The 22220-nt window shown below is 55.6% G+C and overlaps 2 protein-coding genes across 3 annotated transcripts in view; both read right to left on the reverse strand.

The window, feature by feature from the left end:
- ALDH4A1 (aldehyde dehydrogenase 4 family member A1) overlaps positions 1–2930 on the reverse strand; it is a 29181-nt gene extending 26251 nt beyond the window's left edge. The window contains exon 1 of the mRNA XM_027568768.2: positions 2648–2930. Within this exon, the coding sequence (XP_027424569.1) occupies positions 2648–2709 (62 nt within the window). The 5' untranslated portion in view covers positions 2710–2930. The remainder of the gene's footprint in view (positions 1–2647) is intronic.
- A 2319-nt stretch (positions 2931–5249) lies between these two features.
- Positions 5250–22220, reverse strand: part of IFFO2 (intermediate filament family orphan 2) — a 47245-nt gene continuing 30274 nt past the window's right edge. The window contains exons 2-9 of one of the 2 annotated variants that reach the window (XM_027569925.2): positions 20394–20454; positions 19043–19138; positions 17687–17827; positions 16274–16413; positions 12203–12323; positions 12017–12109; positions 10974–11104; positions 5250–9767 (exon numbers count right to left, since the gene is read on the reverse strand). In XM_027569925.2, the coding sequence (XP_027425726.1) occupies positions 9662–9767; positions 10974–11104; positions 12017–12109; positions 12203–12323; positions 16274–16413; positions 17687–17827; positions 19043–19138; positions 20394–20454 (889 nt within the window). In that variant the 3' untranslated portion in view covers positions 5250–9661. Of the gene's footprint in view, positions 9768–10973; positions 11105–11251; positions 11517–12016; positions 12110–12202; positions 12324–16273; positions 16414–17686; positions 17828–19042; positions 19139–20393; positions 20455–22220 lie in introns of those variants that run through there. The other variant, XM_027569934.2, reaches the window with a different exon arrangement.

Below are 22220 nucleotides of genomic sequence, written 5' to 3' on the forward strand. Positions count from 1 at the left end.
ATCTCAGGGTCGTGAGATGAGCCCTGTGTTGGGCATGGAGCCTGCTTGGGATTCTCTCTCTCCCTCTGCCCCTCCCCCTACTCATGCTCGCACGCTCTCTCTCTCTCTCTCTCTCTCTCTAAAATAAATAAATAAATCTTAAAAAAAAAAAAAGGAAAATGCACAATCAAGAGTATTTTTAGGGGCACCTGGGTGGCTCAGGCTCTTGGTTTAAGTATCCAACTCTTGATTTCAGCTCAGGTCATGATCTCAGGGTTGTAAGGTGGAGCTGCTTAAGATTCTCCCTGGGATGCCTCGGTGGCTCAGTCGGTTAAGCCCTTTGGCTCAGGTCATGATCCCAGGGTCCTGGGATGGAGTCCCGCATCAGGCTCCTTGCTCAGCAGGAAGCCTGCTTCTCCCTCTACCTGCCATTCCCCCTGCTTCCGCATTCACTCTCGCGTGCATGGACTCTCTATTTCTGGCAAATAAATAAATAAAATCTTAAAAAAGATTCTCCCTCTTCCTCTGCACCTCCCCCACCCCTTTAAATAAATAAATAAATAAAAGTAAATTTGGGGAGAAAAAAAGGTATTTTTAAAAATCGGTTGAGATTCCAGGCACTCCACGCAAAAAGGGAAACACTATGAATATTACCCACACCGGGTCCTCAAAAGAGGTTGTTTTCCTCAGCACTAGTTTTACAAACAGGACCCTGAGAGATACTATTAAACAAGTTCTAAACCTGTTTCTCCACAAATAGCCCCAGGTGCATCCGAAATATTAGTTGAATAAATGAAAAAGTGGCCAAACATCAGACCTGTTTTTCTAGAGCAGGGGCTATCAGCTAGGAGCAATTTTGGCCCCGGGGACGTTCAGCAGTGTCTGACATTTTTATTTTATCCCTACTGCGGGGTGCTTACGGCATCTCATGGGCAGAAGCCAGGAAAGCTGTGAAACATTCTCCAAGGCACAGGACAGCCCCCACAACGCAGGATTACCCAGCTCAAAATGTTCATAGTGCCAAGGTTGAGAAACCCTGTCTAGGGCGCTGGGCCAGCTACTCCATCGAAAGAGGTAACCTGAGCCTTCAGATCAGGTTGCAAAACGCTTTAGCTCCACTCCGGAGGCTCTGTAATTAAGAGCACAAAGCTGGAGTCTGACTGCTATGTTCACTCTCCATTCGCCTTAACTGGCAGATAAGTTTCCCATCTGTAAAAATGGGAATAATACAGTGCTTATCAGCACAGTGCCAGGTCCGTGGTTCTTGATCGCTTGATGTTATTGCTATCATGTTTTTTTTTTTAGAAATATGGATTGCTTTCTACTAGGTATTAGAGGTTTTTATGGCTAAGGCCTCCCCCCGCAACATTAAACTAAAAATTCTCTGAAAGGCCCCATCCACGTGGGAAGTCCCCTGGGTACCCCTCTCTTCCAGGGTTTAGCACAACATCGCACACAATAGGTGCTCAGTAAATACATGAATCTATGGACTTCCTCCCCCCATGGTGGGGGGGGTGTCCCGAGTACAGGGAGAAGTTTGCAAAAGAGACTGCACTGAAGGTGTGTGTGGCAAGTGTGGCCCCCAACCTTGGTTTGGGAGAGAAGTCCTTCTCCCCCATGTGTTCTTCCTGTCCTTCCTTGCCCTTACCTATCAAGCCCCCACCCACAAAAGGACGCTCAGCAGTGTTGAAAGTGACCCATGCCCAGGGCACCCTCTCCCCCCCCACCCCCACCATCCCTTGGGAAACTGATTAACTTAGAAAAGGCATAGCTCAGCATGTGAGACAGAGCTGGTCACCATCCTAGCGGTCAGGCAAACAAAACTCAAAACTGGGGGCGGGGGCTGCCCTGCCCTGAAAGGCCCACAGACAGACCCGTTCATCAGACTGAGCCCTCTGGGACAGGGTCTGTGTCCCACCTACACGCCACCCACCCACCCACCCACCCCCGCCATCTAGCCCAGAGGAGTTCTAATAACATGTGTCACAGACTGGGCAAGGGTCCAGGAACCCAACTCCACCACACGGGTGTTCGCAGGGCGGATCCACCCGGAAACTACACCTTGGTTTCTTCACCTGTAATTTGGAAAATCTCCTGCACAGTTTAAATGCACTGTTCAATGCACTTCGCATGCAGTGTCTCTCCCTTAGCCATCACAGTGAGGCATGCACCAAGTGCCTAGCCCAGCGTCTGGTACATTATAAGCACTCCCTAAGTATTACTCTCCCACCTACCAAAAGGAAGGGTCCCTTTTCTGCCCAGTAGTTAATTTGAAAAGGGAAAAGAGGAAAGAGGAGTCCCGGTAGAAAGGAGACAGGAGACTCAGGGAATCCCAGAGGCGAGTCCTGAACGTGAGACCCACGATGGGGAGCTGAGAAGCGCTGTGCGAAAAATCGAGATGCATTCTGTCGGTGGGTTCCCATTAGGAGGAAGACGAGCGCGAAGAAGGTGACTTTCCGAGCGTGGGATCCGGGAGGGGTCCCCCTCGCGGAAGGAAAGAGACGGGGGGGGGGGGCGGTCGCAGCGGGAGGACGGCCTGGGTGAGGGGCAGAGGGCTAGAGGAAGGGACCCCCGGCGGGGGGAACCCTCGGGATCGCGGCGGGGATCTGGCAGGGAGAGGCGCCCGGGCACCCCCCTCCCGCCCGCCGCGGGCCCGGGGCGCACTCACCCGGGTTCCCTCCAGGGGCGGGCCAGCAGGGCACGGCGGAGCGCTGGCCCGAGCAGCACCATCTCGGGCTCGCGGCGGAACTGTTCGCGGACGGCGAGCCCCCCGGGTTGTTCACAGACCTTGAGCCTGGGGCGCGACCAGAAGGCGGAGCCCCGCCGGGAGCGTACCACCTCGGCGGGCGGGGGGAACGGGTCACACGCCGTCCTCCGCGTAGGGCTCACCCGAAATGACCCCGTATTTCCTCCTGTTAATACTATAACTCTGATTTCGAGGGCACTGCAGAGGCAAGTATGCGACACAGGACAAGGCAGCCCCAAAGAGGAGCTTTGACATTTATACGTTTCCCCTTTGCCTGTTATGGTATGCCCAGCCGCCCTCCGGGGGGCGGGGAGGGGGGGGCGTGAGCCTCCTCGACCAATCAGAATGACACACCGAAGATTGTGGGCCAATCGGATGGGCGGTCTTGGGGCAGCCTTCTCCGGCCGGCGAGGGCGGAAAGAGCCAATGAGAGAGCCGGAATGGGACACGTGGGAGGAGCCGCGGAAGGACAGCGGGTCGGTGCGTCAGGTGTCGCTAGCATCCCGGCCTGATCGGTGGGTCTGCCCTTGGCCGGGTGGCCATCCCCACGGCCAGCCCCGTGCCTCCACCCGGGGGGCTGCAGCCCCTGGGATGAGCCTACCGACCCTGCCTCCAGCCTCCCTCTGGTCGGCACCCAGCCACCCCGCACCTTGGGGCCTGGCGCTTAGATAAATCGGCCGGCTTCCCGGCGGACTAGAATCAGTGAGGGATAAAACCCAGCCGGTCCACGATTAGCTTTCTCTTCAAAGCCCCTGACCTCGTGATGAAGGATAGTTGGAAGAAAGGCAGGTAGGGACGAGGGGCCCCACCCTAAGAGGAAACCACCCTTAAAAGGATTTTACACCACCCTGGAAGGAGCCCTCCATCCTTTCCCATTGTGACAAATAGATGACAGGCACATGGAGGGTTGATCAGATTAAAATAGCCCACCAACAAAGTCCATAAAACCCCTAGATCTAAATGCCAAATCGGCAATCCTCTCGGGTCCCCTCCCTCTTTGGGAGCTTTGTACTCTATCATTCAATAAACTTTACTGTGGCTCAATAAACCTTGCTTTGCTGCCCACCACTCTGTCTGGTCTACGTCTTCATTCTTCCAAGCAGCCTGACCTAGAACTACGGGCACCGAAGGAAAAGATATCCTGTAACACTCAGAACCGGTTGTCCGGTGCTCCATCTCACCCACTAACCCCACGCCCCCACCCCCGCTGTCAAAATTTTGGTTTTCTCTTGGAGAAGTTGTTTGCTTGAACACTTTATTTAAAACTCAGATTCTGGGGGTGGCCTGGGTGACTCAGTGGGTTAAGCGACCTACTCATGATCTCAGCTCAGGTCATGATCTCAGGTGAAATGGAGTCCCCAGATCAGCCTCCACACTCAGCCAGGAGCCTGCTTGAGACTCTTTCCCTCTGCCCCTCCCCACCCAACCCCACCCAACCCCACCCCACCCGCCTGCTGATGCTCGCTCTCGGTCTCACAAATAAATACATCTTTTATTTTGTTTTTTAAAGATTTTATTTGACAGAGAGAGACACAGCGAGAGAGGGAACACAAGCAGGGGGAGTAGGAGAGGGAGAAGCAGGCCTCCCACCGAGCAGGGAGCCCAATGGGGGGCTCGATCCCAGGACCCCGGGATGATGACCTGAGCCGAAGGCAGACGCTTAACGACTGAGCCACCCAGGTGCCCCATAAATAAATCTTTTAAAGTATCAGATTCTGAAGGCTTCCTGATGGCAGGCTCTTCGGGATTCATTCCATTCCTAAATTAGTTGAAGCTTTTAGAACATTTTCCAAGGGCAACGGAGAACCTGTTGAGGAGTGAGAGTGCTGATGCTGATCGTGGTTCCTCCTTAAGACATTGGCAAAATAGCTCATTTCCCTGGGCCTCGGTTTCCATTTCTGTAGAAGGGGGTACCGCCCGCATTAGTTCACGCTACTCCTCTTTCTCCAAGTCACACCCTTTAAAACACTGGGGAATTTAAAAAGTGGGAAGTTCCATCAAGTGCAGGTCTTAAATATGGTAAAAAATAGCCTGGAATTGGCAGTTGTCTCTCTGAATCCTTAGAGAAGACCCTAGTGGGGGAGCAGGGCCTGCTCACAGGAGGCAGTGTCTCCCCGAATTTGGCCATTAACGAGAAGAAACGAGAATACTGAACAGTGTCAAATCCAGAGTCCCAGAAGGTGGCCCCTCAAGGGCACCATAAAAGGAGGTTAAACAAACGGGGGCCTTTATGATTAGCAGGACCTCCACTGCAAACCAGGGGATGCCAGTTACTCAGCCTGTGATCTCTCTGGCTCGCTCTTCCCCTTCCGCAAAGTGCGTATGATAACAAATCCCACTCTGTTGCCTTCCAAAGATTTCATAGTGAGTGCCCATATAACAGGGGATGTGAAATTTCCCTCTTTTATCACAAACTGGCTAATGACTCTGTTTTGGTGTTTATGCGGCCCTCAGTCTTTCCTGACCCTCCCCCATCACCACTTCATCCTCAATTAAAAAAAAAAAAAGCAGTACCCTCAATTCTAAGACATTTCACTTTATTTAAAAGAAGCCAATATACAGGATATAAAGGGCATGATATTTACAACAGTACAGTAAACAGGTTGGTTTCCGGTAGGATCAGTAGTCTTTCAATGAGTATAAACCCCCCCTTCCCCCTTGACACTAGACCCAACTGGCAGACAAACAGCAACAGTGGGGTGGGATGGAACTTCAGGATATAAAGTCTCCCTGGATGGGGCTAAAAATCAGGTAGATGCTAAAATGTCCACGAAGGGGTCTTGCCGGGGGTGGGGATGGTGCCTTGCCTCCTTTCTTTGAGGGCCCGGCAGTGGGAATGGTGAGGGATTTGCCCAAGACCAACACACAGTCCACCCTGAACCTGGAAATCCTCCAGCCAAGAAAAATTCCCTTTCAGAGAGAATTTGTCTCTACCCATACCCACCCAGCTGCCTCCGGACTCCCGTCAGGAGAATGCCCTTCCAGAATGAGAGCTGGGTGTCTCGAGATGGTGAACCCAGGTCTGAGGAAGTCCCAGCACCCCGGTTCCTGCCCCAGGACCTGGAGGAGCACATCAACGACTGTAGCCCAGGCCGAGGCCTGGAGTAGGCACAGCTGGGGCTGGGGGGTGGGCATCTCCTGGCCCTTCCATTCCTGCTCCAGCGGCCTGACCACCTGGGACCCACCAGGGCCCAGGCCCCAAGGAAGCCAAGTGCTCCCTGAACCCACAGTCCCATGGCCACCCACAGTCCGCTGCTTCTCAACCTCTCCCAAACACAGCTGACTTGGAACTGGACCTTGGCAGACCAGAGCATGAGTCACCAATCAGAGCCCACCCTCTGAAGCCAAGCTTGTCCCCTACCTGGTGCCCCCTTTCCCCTCCTCCCCACCCACCTCAATTCTGAATTCCCCACGGCCCACCCACTTCCACAAGTGCCCCCCGCCAGAGACTTTCAAGGACCAAGGAGCTGGGGGGTCAAGGAACAGGGAAATGGGGTGAAGTGGGACCTAGGCTCTGCTGAAGCCACTCACGGGTACAGGTGAGTGGGCAGTGAGACCGGGGAGGTAGAGGGGCACTGATTATATTCAGTCCAGCAGCGACATGCATTTCTTGTTCACAGGACAACACAGGGCTACCCTAACTGCCTACCCTAAATTTAAAAACCCTTTCCTTTCATAAAAATAGATGAGAATCTCTTACTTTATAAATACATTACATTTAGCTTAAGTTACACCTTATATTACCCCCTACCCCACACCCTCTCCCCCATTCCAAGCCAAAGTGGTTTGCTTCTCCGTAGGTCAGAGCTAAGTCCGCCCTTCAAAGACCTCAAGATATATTGCTACAAGAAAACAAGGTGTGTTCACTTGCCAATGATTTTTTTTTCCCCTGTTTGGAGTCTCAGAGGAGTGTGTGTGTATATGTGCGTGCGTGCGTGCGTGCGTGCGCATGTCTTCCACAACCAGGGAGCCAAAAGGAAGCTACTCTCCCTGCCCCTCCCCAATCCTCTCTTTTTATAAAACCCCCAAAAATAGGAGAGTGAGAGAGGGCAGCACAGGAGAGCCCATCTGAGAACAACCTTAAAATACCAATGTCAATATGACACTGGGCTTAGAAATAGAAATTTTAGTATTTACAGCTTTACAAAGGATGGACCAGTTCATCCCAACTGGACCCAGTGCTGCCCCAGCGAGCGTTGGGGTCTTTCTTGGCAAGCTGTGGGCTCATGGCGAGGTCACGAGCAAGGGCCCACTGGCAACAAACTCAAAAAAGAACTTGGTGGGGAGAGAGAGAAGCAGCCGGGCCCAGACCCAGGAGGCTGGTCTGCCACACCCTGTGTGGCATCCACCCCCATCCACCTGCCCCAATCCTTGCTCCCCAGGGGAGAGCAGCTATGGAAAACCAGCAGGAAGGAGCTGCTCGGCCAGCGTCTATCTCGGGCTCCTGCCATTTCCATACTCCCTGGACAAACTTCGAGCACCCCAGTCCCAGAGGCAAACGTACAGGTACACGTACACGTACGTGAGGGGGAAAGCATACATAATCACCCAACGCTGACTGCCGAGGTCCCCTTAGTTACACTATATATACTATATAACTTATAAGTAAGTTATACTTACACTGCTGCCTTATGTCTTAACACTAAAGATAGGTCTGCCACCCACCCCACCACCTTGAGAAACAACCCGGGGCTGACCTCTGCTCTGCCTCCCAAACCACGCCATTCCCTTACCCCCCTCAGCCCTGGACAGAGGGAGGCCGGGGGCGGGGGCTGGGTGGTGTCCTCCCAGAAACGGAAAATCTTTCCAGCAGCTGAGGTCCAAGCCCGACTGGCTCTGATAACCTTTGGTTACAATAAGACTAAAACTAAGACAACAATAACACTAATGACAAAAATAATCAGGTATGTTTGAACCCTGTAACCTTTAGAACAAGGGTCAGTGAGGAGGAGGGGAAGGGGCTGTCTCTCCTCTGAACCCATGGTCCCTCCGCATACCTACCCAGGGACTGTTTGGCTGGGATTGGAAGCCTCTCGGCCAGACCGCCACAGGGAACCAGCAGGTTCCTGCGACAACCACAACAGAAAAAAAAGGGGGGGGTGGGGACTCACAATAAAGGCCACCAAGTTCTGATAAATAAAAATTACATACAGTCACTAACATACACTCTCTCTCCATATATATATATATGTATACATATATATATCATATGAGTATTATGTACAACGGTTTTAAGACTGCAAAACAGGTGGGGAAACGGAAGAGAGAGAAGGCCCTTACAGGTCGCTGGTACCCTGAGGAAGAAAGACAGGGGGCTGCAATCCTATTAAAAGCCAGAGTCCCTCCTCCGCCTCCACAGGAGAGCGGTAGGTGGGCAGTTCTGGGCCTCGGGCACATTTTGCTCCTTGGACCTCCAGGGGGAGCTCCTGGGCCAATAAAAAAACAAAAACCAGCAATCACACCCACAGGAGTGGGTACAAAAAGAAATTTTTTTTTTAAAAAAAGCAAAACCTGCTCGGCTGGCTCCAAGCTGAGATCTGACAGGTGGCCTCAACACAGTGCCTTCTGACACAGGCCCACCCAAGTCTTGGGGAGATACTGGCTCAGATTAACTCCCCACTGGTCGGTCAATCGAGTGAAGTATGGAACAGGCTTGCATATGTCCGTGAGCAGAACAAAGGATGGTTCTCACTCCAGCTCCACTCCTGCCTCCTCTGATTAGCCAGCAGCCCTCACTGCCTCCCCCTCCCCCTCCCTTTCCAGTGCCTGCCGGTGGCCAAACAGCCGGCGACTGGGGGCAGTGGAGAACCAACCAAGATGGCGGCAGGCGGTACGAGCCCAGTTCCATTGTGGAGGGGGTGGATACCAGGCCTGGCCCCCTTCAGGCTTTCTCACAGAGAAATTACAGATCTATAGTCCCTTATCATTGGCTGGGAAGGGAGAGAAAAACATCAAGTCATCAGGGCAATAAAAGACCCCTCCCACCCCACAAAGGTCCCAAGAAAGCAAGCAGTCAGGTGGGCCGATGGCCTTGCAGGCCCCCGGCCTCACTACCGACCTTGACAGAAACCCCACTCCCGAGTCAGTGCTCACCCTCAGAGGCTGCGAGAGAGATCACCCTAGCATCGGCCTCTCTCCCAGCTCCAGGGGAAAACCAGGAGTCTGGGCGAGGGCCTACCTTCCACAATGATATAAGGCAAGCTGCTTTTTTTTTGTTTTGTTTTGTTTTGTTTGCATAGTAGTTTAAACACAGTGAGACTCCACTTTCCCCCACAGTGCCTTGTCCCTCCGCTTCGCCACTCGATCCAGAAAGAAAATAAAATTTTGTCTTCCCTCCCTCCTTCCATCTTTTCTCTCTTGTCAGTTAAGTAAAAACACTTGGGGGGCCCCCCACCCAGACCTGGAAAGGTTGCAAAGGCAAACAGCTCCTTCCTGGTGGGTGGGGAGGTGGACCACCCCAAGGCCAACTGGCACTGGCCAGGCAGAGGAGGGGAGGGCAGAGCTCATGGCCAATCAGAGGAGCAGGTGGGAGGGTAGAAATCCACATTATACCACGCCAGGGGCCCCGCCCTCACCTTAGAGTTTTGTATAAAAACACCTGCTAGGAAGAATTCTTTGGAGCTCAAAGTGGCTCAGCTTAAGGGAAAAGGCACAGTTAACACTGCATCGTCCGGACAGAAGTCTGCATTTGTAATGTGGAGAACAATAGAAATTGACAGCACCATTCCTTGGGTGGGTGGATGGAGAAGGGGCACTGGTTGGTGGTGGGGTGGAAGGAAGGAAGCAGCGGTCCCTCGGGGCCTCCAGAGAAGGGAGGGCAGAGGGAGTCTGTGTGGTGAGGACTGGAGCCCCACTCCGAGGAGCCTTCCTGGCCCCACGGGGAGTGGGGGCAGAGGCCCCATCACCAAGACCAGCAGGCACTGGGGGCCTCCGTCATCAGCTGACCATGGGTTCCACATCCGCCTCCCGCTCAAACTCATCCTGGATCTCGTCTGTACTTCCTGAGTCACTGCTGGCCACGGAGCTGGGGGACGGTGAATTCCTGGAAAGCATGAGAGAACGGGGGTCATGCAGAGGGCAGCCTGGGGACTCCTGAAGGGAGGCAAGGGCCAGGAAAGACTGAGCAGCCCCTTGTATAAAATCTAATCGTCGATGATCCTGCCCTGAGACCCCGCCCTCGCTCTGCTTTCCTTAGAATCTTCTAAGCTCACGAGTTGAACGTGGCCCTCAAGACCTCTCGGGACCCCCCGCACTGCCTCTTAATTGCTCTGGGTGCCGAGAGCTCCCTGGGAGCAGGAACCATGGATCAAGCTCCAGTCCTACCCTCCAAACACCTAACGCAGGTCTGTGCACAGAGTAGGTGCTCAGTAAACCCCACTTAACTCAGAGCTCAAGAGGCCATACAGGAGAGTGGCTGGTAGTACTGGGTTCAGATTCTGGCCCTCTCTCTGATGAGCCGGGGGGCCGTGGGCAAGCTGTTTAACCTGCTCCTCCATCTGAACATGCACGTGATGACAATGGGTTCCACGGGCCACAGTGAGCTAAAGGGATGACATGCTAAGCCCAGGGCCCCCCACGCAGCTTCCCACCGGGCTGCCCCTCCCTCTTTTATAGCCTGAACCACAGTCATAAAAGAGGAACGATTACAATGAACATATTTGTGCTTTGTGCCCAGCACTTTTCACGTATCATCTCATTTTATTACTGGCATATCTGTCTCCCCACAAAAGGTGCACGTTCCTAGAAGGCAGGGGGCTCTGTCTTTGTTTTGGCGTTCCCTGGCAAATACAAGGGGCCTGAGGCTCGTCAGTCTCCTGGGGACAGACCCAGTGGCCTTTGGTCGGAGGACAGGAAAGGAAGGGAAACTGCTTCCCACGGACACTAGGAGCCCCACCAGCGGTGGAGAGGAGTGCCCTGCATACCTCCTCCGCCCAACACCTGGGCAGAAAGTGGGGCACGAGCCCCAAGAGGGCAGGGGCTTGGCTGTTCTGTGCATCACTGTCCCCACAGCCTGGCACAGAGCAGGCCTTGGACATGACAAGTAGCTGCCGAGAGATCTATATGAGATCAGACACATAAGTCATCCAGCACACAGCAGGTGGCTAATACTGGATGCACATGGAGGGAGGGGTGGATGGGTGCACAGGTGGGCTGGGCAGATGAAATGGTCCAGGCTGTAAGTTGCAGCCCCACAGATACCCCCCAAGGACACAATCGCTGAACCCGCAGGGAGGACGGGACTGGGTACCTGTCTGCAGAGCCTTTGATGAGCCGGCGGCAGGTCTCCATCTGCACGTCCAGCCCGCGCTTCATGCTGCACATCTCCATGTACTCATGCAAGTGCCGGTTCATGTCACTCTTGGCCGTGGCCAGCTCCAGCTGAAAGGCCGCAGGTGGGAGAAAGATGAGGCCAAGTCACCCTCATTCCGGAACCCTCGGCCACTTCCTCCACACGTCCTTGATGGTGACAGTGCCAAGCCCCCTCACCCCACCCCCCAAGGATGCCATGCCCTCCGCTCCCTGCATGCCAGCCCCCAGCCCCCAGAACTGCTTCCACTGAAAGGGAAATGGCTGCTTAGCAACCCTAGGGGTTGCCTTCGCCAGGTCTACCAACTCCACCCCGCTCAGCATCCCACACTGCTTTCCATGGACTTGCGTAGGAAAGTTCTCAGGTCTCCGTTATGTTTCTGACCCTTGTCCTCTACCAATGACACAGCCCCCGGGGAAGGAGCCGGCCTTCTCTTTCTCCAGCAGTCACTCTCACTGAAAGATGTGGCCAGGTGCACAGGATCTAGAATGCAGACAGCAGGCTTGAAGGCTGCTTCCCAGCTGGAGGCCTTGGGCCAGCCACTTGGGTCTCTGTCATTCTCATCCCCTCCTCTGCACGATGGAGTACATGGCACCCGCCGCGCAGGCTGGAGGCGCCTAGCTACCTCTAGGCATGTACAGAGGGCATGTGGGTACCAGGGAGGCTTACTGAGTGCCTAGCGTCACTCGATGTCACTCAAACGTCTTCTCTCATTGTTTGAGATCACTATCTCCATTGAGTAACTTAAAAAACTCTCTGGGACAGACAGGGATCACCACCCCCATGTGATCTATTTTACACCTGAGAAAACCAAGGCCCTAGGAGGGGCAGGACCTGCCCAGCGCCGGGCAGGGAACTGCAGGCCTCCAAATCACGACCTTGTGCCCGCTGCACCCGTCCAGCACCCCCATCCCCCTCAACTAACAATCGAGACCCCACATCGCAGGAGCCTCACCAGAGGGCTCCAGAGCCCGAGCCCTCACCTCGATCTGGCCAATCGTTTCCTGGTACTCCTTGTCTCTCGTCTTGAAGAAGGATTCTGTCTCGTGGATCAAGTTGCCCAAGTTTTCCTCTTGCTGGGGACACAGAGCACAGGGGACAATGAGCCGGGTGGCGCGGGTTGCCGGAATGAGCGGGGACCGGGGACGGCAACCGGGCCAGGGGCTCACCTCGCCCTGCAGGTCAATGGTCGGGTTGCAGTTGGTGAAGTCCTCCCAGAGCAGCAGTGTGTCTTCATTCTCTTCCCACGTCAGGCTGTCACAGTCATCGTCAAAATCAAAGGTCTCCCGCCTGTGGGGTGACAGCAGAGGACAGGGCTGACCTGAAGCCCGGCTCCAGAGGCTGGGCTGGGTCGGGGGAGAAAGGGGCACCGCCCCAATGGGTACGCTTCTGCCAGGCAGCTGCCCCACACAGACGGGGTGCCGGCCAAAGGAGACACGTGCCTTATCCGGGGCGGGGTTAGCTCTTTTAAAATGCAGAAAGTGGGGCGCCTGGGTGGCTCAGTCGTTAAGCATCTGCCTTCGGCTCAGGTCATGATCCCAGGGTCCTGGGATCGAGCCCCCCATCGGGCTCCCTGCTCAGCGGGAAGACTGCTTCTCCCTCTCCCACTCCCCCTGCCTGTGTTCCCTCTCTCACTGTGTCTCTCTCTGTTAAGTAAATAAATAAAATCTAAAAAAAAAAAAAAAAAACGCAGAAAGTACTGATATATTACTTATACCGTTTTAAATGTCTCTTTGTAAAGACGCCAGTCTTTAATCAGTGGAGACTAAAGGTATTTTCCTCCCCACCCCAATCTGGTGACTGTTTTCATTCATGTAACAGCTCATTTCTGGAGCCCCTACTCTGCAAGAGGCGATGTCTACAGTCTTCTCCACAACTCGGAAAGGTTGATATCATGCCCATTTTACAGATGAGGAAACTGCAGCTCAGAAAGAATAACCCACTTGTCCAAAGTCACACTGCTAGCCTGTCACAGAAACTGGGGCAGAAAACCAGATGTCTCCTACGGCATTTTCGTCCCCCAGTAGAACACATCAAGCACCCGTTACGTGCTGGGTGCAGGACTGGCCACTAGCATACATTAAAACTGCACTTCCTTCCCTCCTCCTAACATTCCTATGAGACAAGCAGGATTCTTAGTCCCATTTCACAGATGAGGAAACTGAAGGGCACAGGGATTAGGTAGACTTCTGGACCAATACATGCTTGAAATCGGGCTTGGATTCAAAGCCTGAACAAATTCAGGGCTTCCCTATTCACTGGAACTGGAAGTAGGGTAACGGACCATAGAGGCTTGCCTGGGACTGAGGGGTTTCTGGAGATGCCTTGGTTCCCCCAGCTGAAGGGGAACTTGATCAGATGGGATGGCTGACGTCTACAGGGCTTAAATCAATTGATGGATCAAATGAGCCAAAGAGGAGAATGTGGGTCCCAGGGCTCTCTGTCAACACCCCCAATCCCCCAGGGCACTGCTCCCTACCGTCCCACAACGGATCAGGCTGCGGGGCCACCCGGCAGGGCCCAAGAATTTCTGGTTCAAAGCTGCCTAGAGCACCCCCTGGAGCCAGGTCCCCCACCAAAAAGCAGTTTCTGCTAGAGCCTGTAGGTGGCTCCATGAGCCCAGGGACCAGAGCCGGCAGGGGCGGGGGGGGGGGGGGGGGGGGGGGGGGACAGAGCAGCATAAGAAGGCGCTGCTGGCCTGGACTAGCTCCAGATTAGCCCCTGGGGTCCACCGTCACCGCAACACATACTTGACCGCTGACTTCACTTCCTTTCTAGCGTCTGGGATCTGAAGGAAACCCCAGCTGAGGAATGGGGAGCCAGAAAGGACAGGAAGATGGGCAAGAGAAAGGGGTCAGGAGATCGGGAGGGCAGGGCTGAGGAACTGGCCATGGTGCAGGGAAAGTAGCAAATTCCTCCCCTTCTCCTTGGTCTGAAGCCCAAGCAACAGATTTTGATCAAAACAAAACAGCCCTGACATGGGGCACATTATTCAAAGACTTCAGGGGAACTGGCGGGGGGCAGCCTCTGGCTTGGGTCTCAGCCCAGCCCATAGCCGGTGGAGATATGGGAGGCGGGGTTCAGGGCCCTGCCCAGGGTGGGGTCAGCATGGCCTTGGCTAGAACTGCAAGGGTGGAGGGGATGATCAAAGGAGATATGTATATACATATATATATATATTTTTTTTTTTTTTTTTAAACCAAACAACCTTACAATCCAATAAATCTACTTGGATACTGAACCTAGTTCAGACCTGTCAACCCCAGGCACCCGATTTTGCACGAGACCTCCTTTGTACAATAGTAGTGCTGCCAGGGAGTCCCCAGACCCAGCTCTTGGAACTGTTCCTTTCAGCCCAGCCCGTTCCCAGGCAGCCTAACTATCCCTTGGGAACTTTCTGCAAACAGGGACAATTTCTTCAGAGAAGCCCTTTAATTCACCCAAATGAACCCAGCCTGGGTGTGTGGGGTGGACAATCCCGCCTCAGGCTCAGGAACGCCCAGCGCCACGTTCAGAAAACCTGGATCCAATCAAGGGTCCCCTTCCACAGCCCCTGTCATCACCAAAGGATGAGAACACGACATTTGGAGAGGATGTCGGAAGACGGAATCAGGAGTCCAGGAGTCTCCTTGTCCCGCTCCAACAGCAAGCCCCCAAAACACAGCGAGCGCCACCTCAGTTCTGTTCCCAGGGAATGACAAGTACAAGAAAGTGTCACACAAACCCATCCCCACCGGGGTCTGACTCCTGCCTCCCTAAGAGTCATCCGGCTCAGAGGCAAAGGGACCAGGCCAGAGATGGTATTGCAGAGAGGGCAGAGGGCGACTCTCTTCTGAAGGCAAAGACAGCTAGCTGGGGACAAAGGACTCAACTGCGGGCCAGGGGCCCAGCTCTGTTCCAACTCCTGGCACGCTCCTCTGAACCTCAGTTTCCCTATCTGAATGTGAAAGGGCTGGGCTGAGTGGCCTTTGGACTCTGTAATGCCAAGCCAGACCCAGGGCTCTGCAGGAGGCAGGCGGGGGAGACCCGTGCCCCAGCTTCTGAACCGAGTACAATGTCAGAGGCCACTGCCTAAACGACACGAGCCCCTGGGGAGGGGTTCTGTGGGGTTTTGTGACGGCTCCTTAGAGTCAAGAGCTCAAACATAGCCCTGCTGTTGGAAACCCAGAGTCCTGGGGGAAAGCGGAGTTCTCAGGGCTCAGGCGCCCAACTGCAAGGGGCTCCAGAGACAGAACAGGCAAGAGCCACCAGAGGGGCAGGAGGAAATAAATGTGGGCAGCCCAACCCTCCGACTCCAAACCTGTCGCAGCCCAACCCTCCGACTCCAAACCCTCAGGCAAGTCACCTAACGCCCGCAGGGGCACCCTCCTCTCCCCTCCCCCACCCCACCTCAGGGCACCGTGTGGACTAGAGTCAAAGACAGATTCGGATGGAGAATATGGCCCTGGACAGACCAAGGCCACAGTGTCTCCCTGCCCCAGGCGACTCCATCCAATGAGGTTCAAGTAAACCAGCTTTTGGCAGCGGAGGGGAGGGTAGCCCTGAGGGCAAGTATCTGCCAATGTCCCACTGGGGCGAATTTTCAGCTACTTCTGTGCCATGGCTGAACCTGGAGCGGGCGGCCGCATGCGCGATCAGCTTTCATGAGCCGCTGCGGGCCGGCTCCAGCCCACCACGGACCAGAGCCAGCCCCGGACTCCACCGCTAACCCGCAGCATCTCCAGGACGGAACCCGGGCGGCAGACAGGCCTGGCTCTGAACCTCAGCTCCGGCCCACACAAGTGGAGCAGTTGTGGCCAAGGGCCTCCTGTCTGTGCGTCTCCGCATCCTCGTGTACCAAGGGATGTGGTAATCCAACCTCCTCGGCTGACTGTCTGGAGTCACCGAAGCCTCATCTGTAAAGCCACCCGCCCACGGAGGATGCTCAGTGGCTGTCGGGAGCCCGCCCTCGGCCAGCACGGTGGGCCCCAGTGCGGCGATGCGCCCAGCAATCCCACCCCGGGGACAACCGGTCGGAGTGTAAGGCTCGAGCCCACAGGACCCACTGCTACCATTTAGGCTCTTCTGAACATGTGGAACTCCCCAAATTATGAACGCTGAGACTAAATCCAAATTCTTTCAGAAACCCATGCCGGCCAGACAAGGCACTGTCAGAGCAGGCCACCCGTTTGCAGCCCTGCCCCCAGCAGCCTGGACAGGTGGAGCGGAGCCCCGGGGGCCAGGGCAGCGGAGATACTCACAGCTGGTTGAACATGCGTTTCATCTCGTCTGTGATGTTCATGGAGCCGACCTCGTCGTCCGAGAACCGGTTCACCTCCCCATCCTGCTCGGAGATGTCGTCGTCCGAAGCCACCTTACGCTCTTTCTTTTTGGGGACCACCTGACCCGGGAGGGAAGAGATGGAGGTAAGTGGGAGCCTCTGCCGGGAGGGAGGGTGGGCTGGGAAGGGAGTGAGCACCCCGCAGGATGGATGGAGCGTGGCTGGGGCGGCCACTGCCGGGAAAGATGCGGAGCTCCTCTGAGAAGCAGGCGGCGTTAGCAGGAAGCATGAGGTGGGACACATGCAGGAGGGAGGTCAGACGGCCTGGACCCTTCCCTCCCGCGGTGGGTGGGCCGGCTCAGCTGGGCCCTTCATCAGAGCAGCAGCTGCAGGATCTGGGGAGACCAGTGGGCCAGACCGGGGTGCAGAGTCCCCTGGGATGTCTCAGAGCCAGCCAGAGAGAGAGAGAGAACCCTTCACAGAGGCCCAGAGGGCTCCATGCTTCAGAGCCCTCCTGCTCACATGCAAAGGCAATGGGCAGGCAGCCCGAGGGTCACCAAGCTTCCTCCACTCCAAGCAGACAAGACACGAGCAAACCAAACAAAGCCTGGAATGGTCACCCCCTGCTTCCCAGCAGAGGGGCAGCCAGAAGGCACAGAGGTGGACGAGCCCAGATCTCTCCCGTTACACCCAAAGTCACACACTTAAAGCAACAACACGCTGGAATGCCCTGGGCTCAAGCAAAAGCCAAACCACGACCCAGAATTCAAGAAGCGGCCTCTGGAGAATGACACGTGCCCTTCAAGCCGCTGGACTAGCCCTCAAGCCCTCCCTGGAGGACAGCCCACCAGTGCTAACTGCCCCATTGCCTTGTCTCAGGACACACACTTGTTCCTTGAGGGCTGGGGGTGGGCCCTGAGAGACTCTTCGGTGGGAACAAAAAACAGGCCATCAGCTCCTCTTGGGAATTCTGAGGCTCATCTACCAGGGCTGAGCCAGCTCACCCGGCGCTCCCACAGCCTGGCCAGGGCTCTCAACCTTGGCGACAGCACCCAGCGGCCCGTGGACCAAGACCCCGAGGGTCAGGAGACCTGAGTGCCAGTCCCAGGTGGGCCTGTCCCTCCCTGAGCCCGTCACGTCCCCCCACCGGGCGAGTGGCCTCCTCAGCCACAGGATGAAGCATTCAGCCCGACAAGCCTACGAGTCGCCGGGTCCCTGACTCTGTGTTGTCCTGGGGAGGCCAGAGTGGGGGCCGAAGCTAGCTCTGGGAGAAGGGGAGTGGGCGGGACTGTAGGGGAAGAGGGCCTGGCCATGCAGGGTAGAGGCCGGGCACTCTGGGACGGGGCAGTGGCAGGGGGGAGTGGCGGCTGGTGAGCAGGGCGACCCTATTCACCTGGAAGATCTTGGACACGTCTTCCGAGTTCCGTTGCTGTGCGACATCGCACAGCTTGGCCGTGATATCGATCCGGCGACAGATGTCCATGTCCACCTTCATGGCCTTTTCTTGGATCTTTGTGTCCAGGTCTGTCATGGGCTGCAGGGAGGACAGCAGGGGGGTTACGTGAGCGAGCATGGGGGCGCAGGGCGGGGCCGTCACTCCCAGGCTCCTGCTGGGCAGAGGGGTGCGCAACCCCAAGTCCGAGTCCAAGGGGCGGGGCCTGAAGCTTCTGGGGGGGAGGGCAGGGCCAGCGCTGCTCAGGTTGGGGGAGGGGGTGGAGAGGTCGTGGGAACTAAAGGCTTTGGCGCCAAGTGGACAATGTGAGGCCATGTTTGCCGGCCTCCCTAAGGGCTGGAAGGCGTCCTCTCAACAGACACAGTGCCAGTGTTTATTTCGTCAGAGCAAAGAAGAAAGACACCTCCCACTCTTGAAAGACTTCCCTCTCTCCCACCCCTTCTGCCCCACCTGTCTCCCCCCACCCCACCGACAGAGGGGCCTGCCATGGTGCACGCTCTCCCCAGGCTTCTTCCCATGGCCACGGAGTCTCACCAAAGATGAGGGGGGTCCCCCAGGACCCCAGTGAGGGGAAGCCAGGTGGGCTCCCCCAGCAGCCCCCTCCCCTGGAGGCTTCTGCCAGCCACACCCAGGTCCACAGCCCTTAGGACCAGAAGCCACCCCAGGCTGAGTCACCCGCCCAGGCTCCTTCTCCTTTTTGGCGGCCCTCCCTACATGCTGCCCGCTGCCTGAAGGGGGCAGGAAACCTGGGTCCCCAGCAGGAAGGAGGCTTTGGTTGCCAACAGCTCCTGGCACCCACAGTCACTCAGAGAGGTTCCAGTCTTCAAAAGGATGCAGACGCTGGCCTTCCCTCACTTTACAAAGCAACCCTGCTGCAGGCTGCTGGCCTGAGGAGCCTCCCCGGCTGACAAAGACTGGACCCAGGGGCCTCCTGCAACCTGCCACTGGGCCCTCCACTGTGCCCAGACATTGAGGCCCAAGGCCACCACCCGCCCTCAACGTGGCGAGCTGGGACGAGTCGGAGCAAACACAGACAGACCGTCAGAGGAGCCCAGGGGAGGGAGGGATGGGTTAAGCAGCAGATTAATGCATCTCTACTCAGACCAAGGGAAGCGGAAGTGGGGTGAGGGGGGCTGGTCTCCGATGCATCCGTCATCCTCATGGGGCAAACGCAGCCAGCCAGGACTCTAACTAGAAGCCGAGCTCTGGAGCCTCGGAGTGAATGAAGCATTTTGCATGATGGGTGTTGGGGGGGGGGGTGTCATGAAGCTTGGGGCGGCGGCCAGTGGCACTTACGTCACTCATGAGCCCCTTAAACACCACCAGCTCGGCCTTGAGCCTCTCGATCTTCTCGTTCATCTCCTCCTGGATGGCTTCAGCCTCCTGTGCCGCCTACACAGGACAGAGTTGGGGGCGGGTTTAGAGGATAAGGGACCCTGAGGGGTGTGAGGTGCTGGACACCAGGGTCCATAGCCCTGGACACCTGATGTCCAACCAGGCCAGGCACCTGCATGCCAGGAAAGGGGTGCCAAGCACCTCCCCCCTGCCCGGCTTCCTGCCGAGCCCGGTTCACTGCAGGGCACCACTCAGCTTAAAACACCTTCCAAGGAGTATCTATCACATGGAAAAATCCCCAGCAGACAATAAGAAGAAAAAGAGCCAGGTTAGTGGAACAAGTGATTCCAATAGGTCAAAATGTGAGCTCGGTCCTTGTGAAATTGCCAATAGTTGACCATCTCCCACCTCAAAAATGGCAATGCCACGTGTGTCCATGTAACCAAACATACGCATGTACACATGTAGAGTACATGTGTGTTTGCACAGAAAAGACAGAAGGTCTCCCAGTAATTTATCAAGTATGCAGGGAAGAGGGCAGGTAGAACTGGAGGAGAGTTTTATTTTCTTCTCTGTTTCTGAATTTTCCAAATATTTGACCGTGAACATGTCATGTTTGTAAATAAAAAGACTTCTGTTATAAAAAAAAAAGCGGGGGAGCAGACATTCATCCTTTTCCTTCTACATATTGACATTACTTTATTCTGTCTCTTAGAAGATCAGCACTTTAAATATCGGAAAGCAATTTTTAAAAATGTTTGAAAGAACTTTGCCTTGCCTTCTCATGGGTTCGTTATTCAGAGGCCTAGAAAGTGAAGTTTGCTGTCCAGGGGACGCAGCAGGTGGGTGAGAAGCAGAGCCCAGACCCAGAGCTACCGAGCCAGCACCACAAGAGAATATTCTCACCGGGAGCCCACCCAGTGACACGCCACCCATCCTCTCTAAGGCATTCAGCCCCAAGTCAGTTCCTGCAAGCTGGGGTAGGACAGCTCAAGAGACCATCCAGTCCTGAACTCAGGTGGGGAGGAGAGGGTCAGAAGGAGTCACTGGACCAACATCACCCAGCTGGGCTTGGACCCAGGCTTCCCTAGTCCCATCCCCGAGCTTTTCTGCAACACTGTGCCGGTCCCTTCCTAGGTCCGAAGCAGAAGACAAAGAAGAAGGCTTGTGGCTCCCTCGAGGAGCGACTGAGGCAGCAGGAGTGCCGGGGCTGAGCCGGGAACAGCCTCCGACTTTGCCCCACGGAGACTGCATCCCTAGGCCACACGGTTCCCGCAAGCCTCTCGTGGTCGGGACCTCCGGGGGTGCTCACCTCCTGCAGCGTGTCCACCATGGTCTGCAGATTCATGCGCTTGGCCAGTTCCTCCTCCCACCTGCAAGAGCCAAGAAGGACAGGTGGTCAGACGGTGGCCTCCCCCTGCCAGTCCCGCCCTCAGACACCAAGCCAGCACCCACCCTGGGCCTGTCCCCGGGCGAGGCAAGCAAGGTGCAGCCGTGAATCCCTCCCTGCCCGCCCTCTGGGAGCTCCCAGTGTAGGGGAGGGGGACAGCCAGGCCGACACATACCCATAACATCAGGCGGGGGTGACAAGTGCCAGGTTCCCAGCATGAGCACCGCACCCCGGGGAGACAAAGGCAGGAGGGACGACCAGGTCCCCTTCACACAAACTGTAAAGTGCCATGCAAAAACCACTGCTCCTGCCATTGGTGCATCACACCATATGGAGGCTGGCACTCAGGAGCCCGGCTGAAGCCAGCACCGCAAGAGAGAAACTTATTGTGCTGATCATCATGCTCCGCGGGAGTCTTTCTGTCCGGCGGCAACCCTAATCAGCAAAAAAATCTCCTACACAGCTGTTATCCCTGTCTCACGGATAAGGAAACTGAGGCTCAGAGAGGTTACGTGTCTTCCCCAAAGACACTCAGCTAGCTAGTGGATGGGGCTGGAATCCAAACCCAGGACTGTTTTATTACATTAGAACAAAAACAATAAATAAATATAGCTCTCACTTAGTCAGCGTTTATTATGGGCCAGGCCCCGTTCCAGGGCTTTCTCTGTATTGTCTCATTCGAGTACACGTTGGTTAAAGCCCCACAGGAAAGAATAAAGGGCAGGAGGCACACAAGGGCTCACGGTGCACCCCCAACATTAACTGGAGGTGGAATGGGATGTTAATAATCATAATCACTGGGGGTGGCTGGGTGGCTCACTCAGCCAAGTGTCCGAGTCTTGATTTTGGCTCAGGTCAGGCTCTCAGCGTCATGAGATTGAGCCCCACATAGGGCTCTGTGCACAGCAAGGAGTCAGCTTGAGATTCTCTCTCCCTCTGCCCTTTACCCCTCCCCCATGGCCTCGCTCTCTCTCTCAAATAAATAAGCCTTAAAAAAATAATAATCCTAATCACCATTCCAATACCAGCTCACCTTAAGTGAGTGCTTACTTTGTACCAGGCACCGTTCCACATGACATAATTCAATCCTCCTAACAAACCCCCAGCACAGCTGTACTGTTAGCCCGTGTTACAGATGAAGAAAGGAAAGCCAGGCAGAGAGTCAGGGGCCCAAGGTCAGGGTGAGGACAGGTGGAGGCAGGACTCAAAACCCAGGCTGGAGGCCCCAGACTGAGCACTGGTAACCAGGATCCATCAGAGCCCTCACCGGGCTCCCCACCCAGCTCCCTTCCTTCCCCAGAGGAAGCCTGGGGCAGGTTCTTTCCCTCCCTGCATCCTGGGACAGACAGATGAGCTCCTCTCTCTCCTCACCCCATGGCCGCCTCCCTACATGGCCTCAGAGCAGGCAAGTCTGGAAGCCTTTTAGGATGCTGTCGGGGCCAGCTAAAAATAGGCCAGAAGGGAGGAATGGATGAAGGGTGCGTTACATCACTGGCTTTTGGAAACAAGAGAAGACGGGTACTGTTTGCACACACAGAGGAAAATTCCTCCTCTCCCCCACACACTCCGCTTCTCCCTCATTCCCTCTGGTCTTTACCAGCCCCCTGGCGTTGGTAGCCAGGCCTAGATCTGCCACGGGCTCCGGGGTCCAGCACCTGGCGGGCAGGGGGGCTGGACTCCTGCCAGGGATGAAGGACACAGAGGAAGCTGAGGAGGGGCAGCGAGAGAACCTAAGGGTTGAACCCAGGT

The sequence above is a fragment of the Zalophus californianus genome, chromosome 4 (assembly GCF_009762305.2).
Source record: "Zalophus californianus isolate mZalCal1 chromosome 4, mZalCal1.pri.v2, whole genome shotgun sequence".
Lineage (NCBI taxonomy): Eukaryota > Metazoa > Chordata > Mammalia > Carnivora > Otariidae > Zalophus > Zalophus californianus.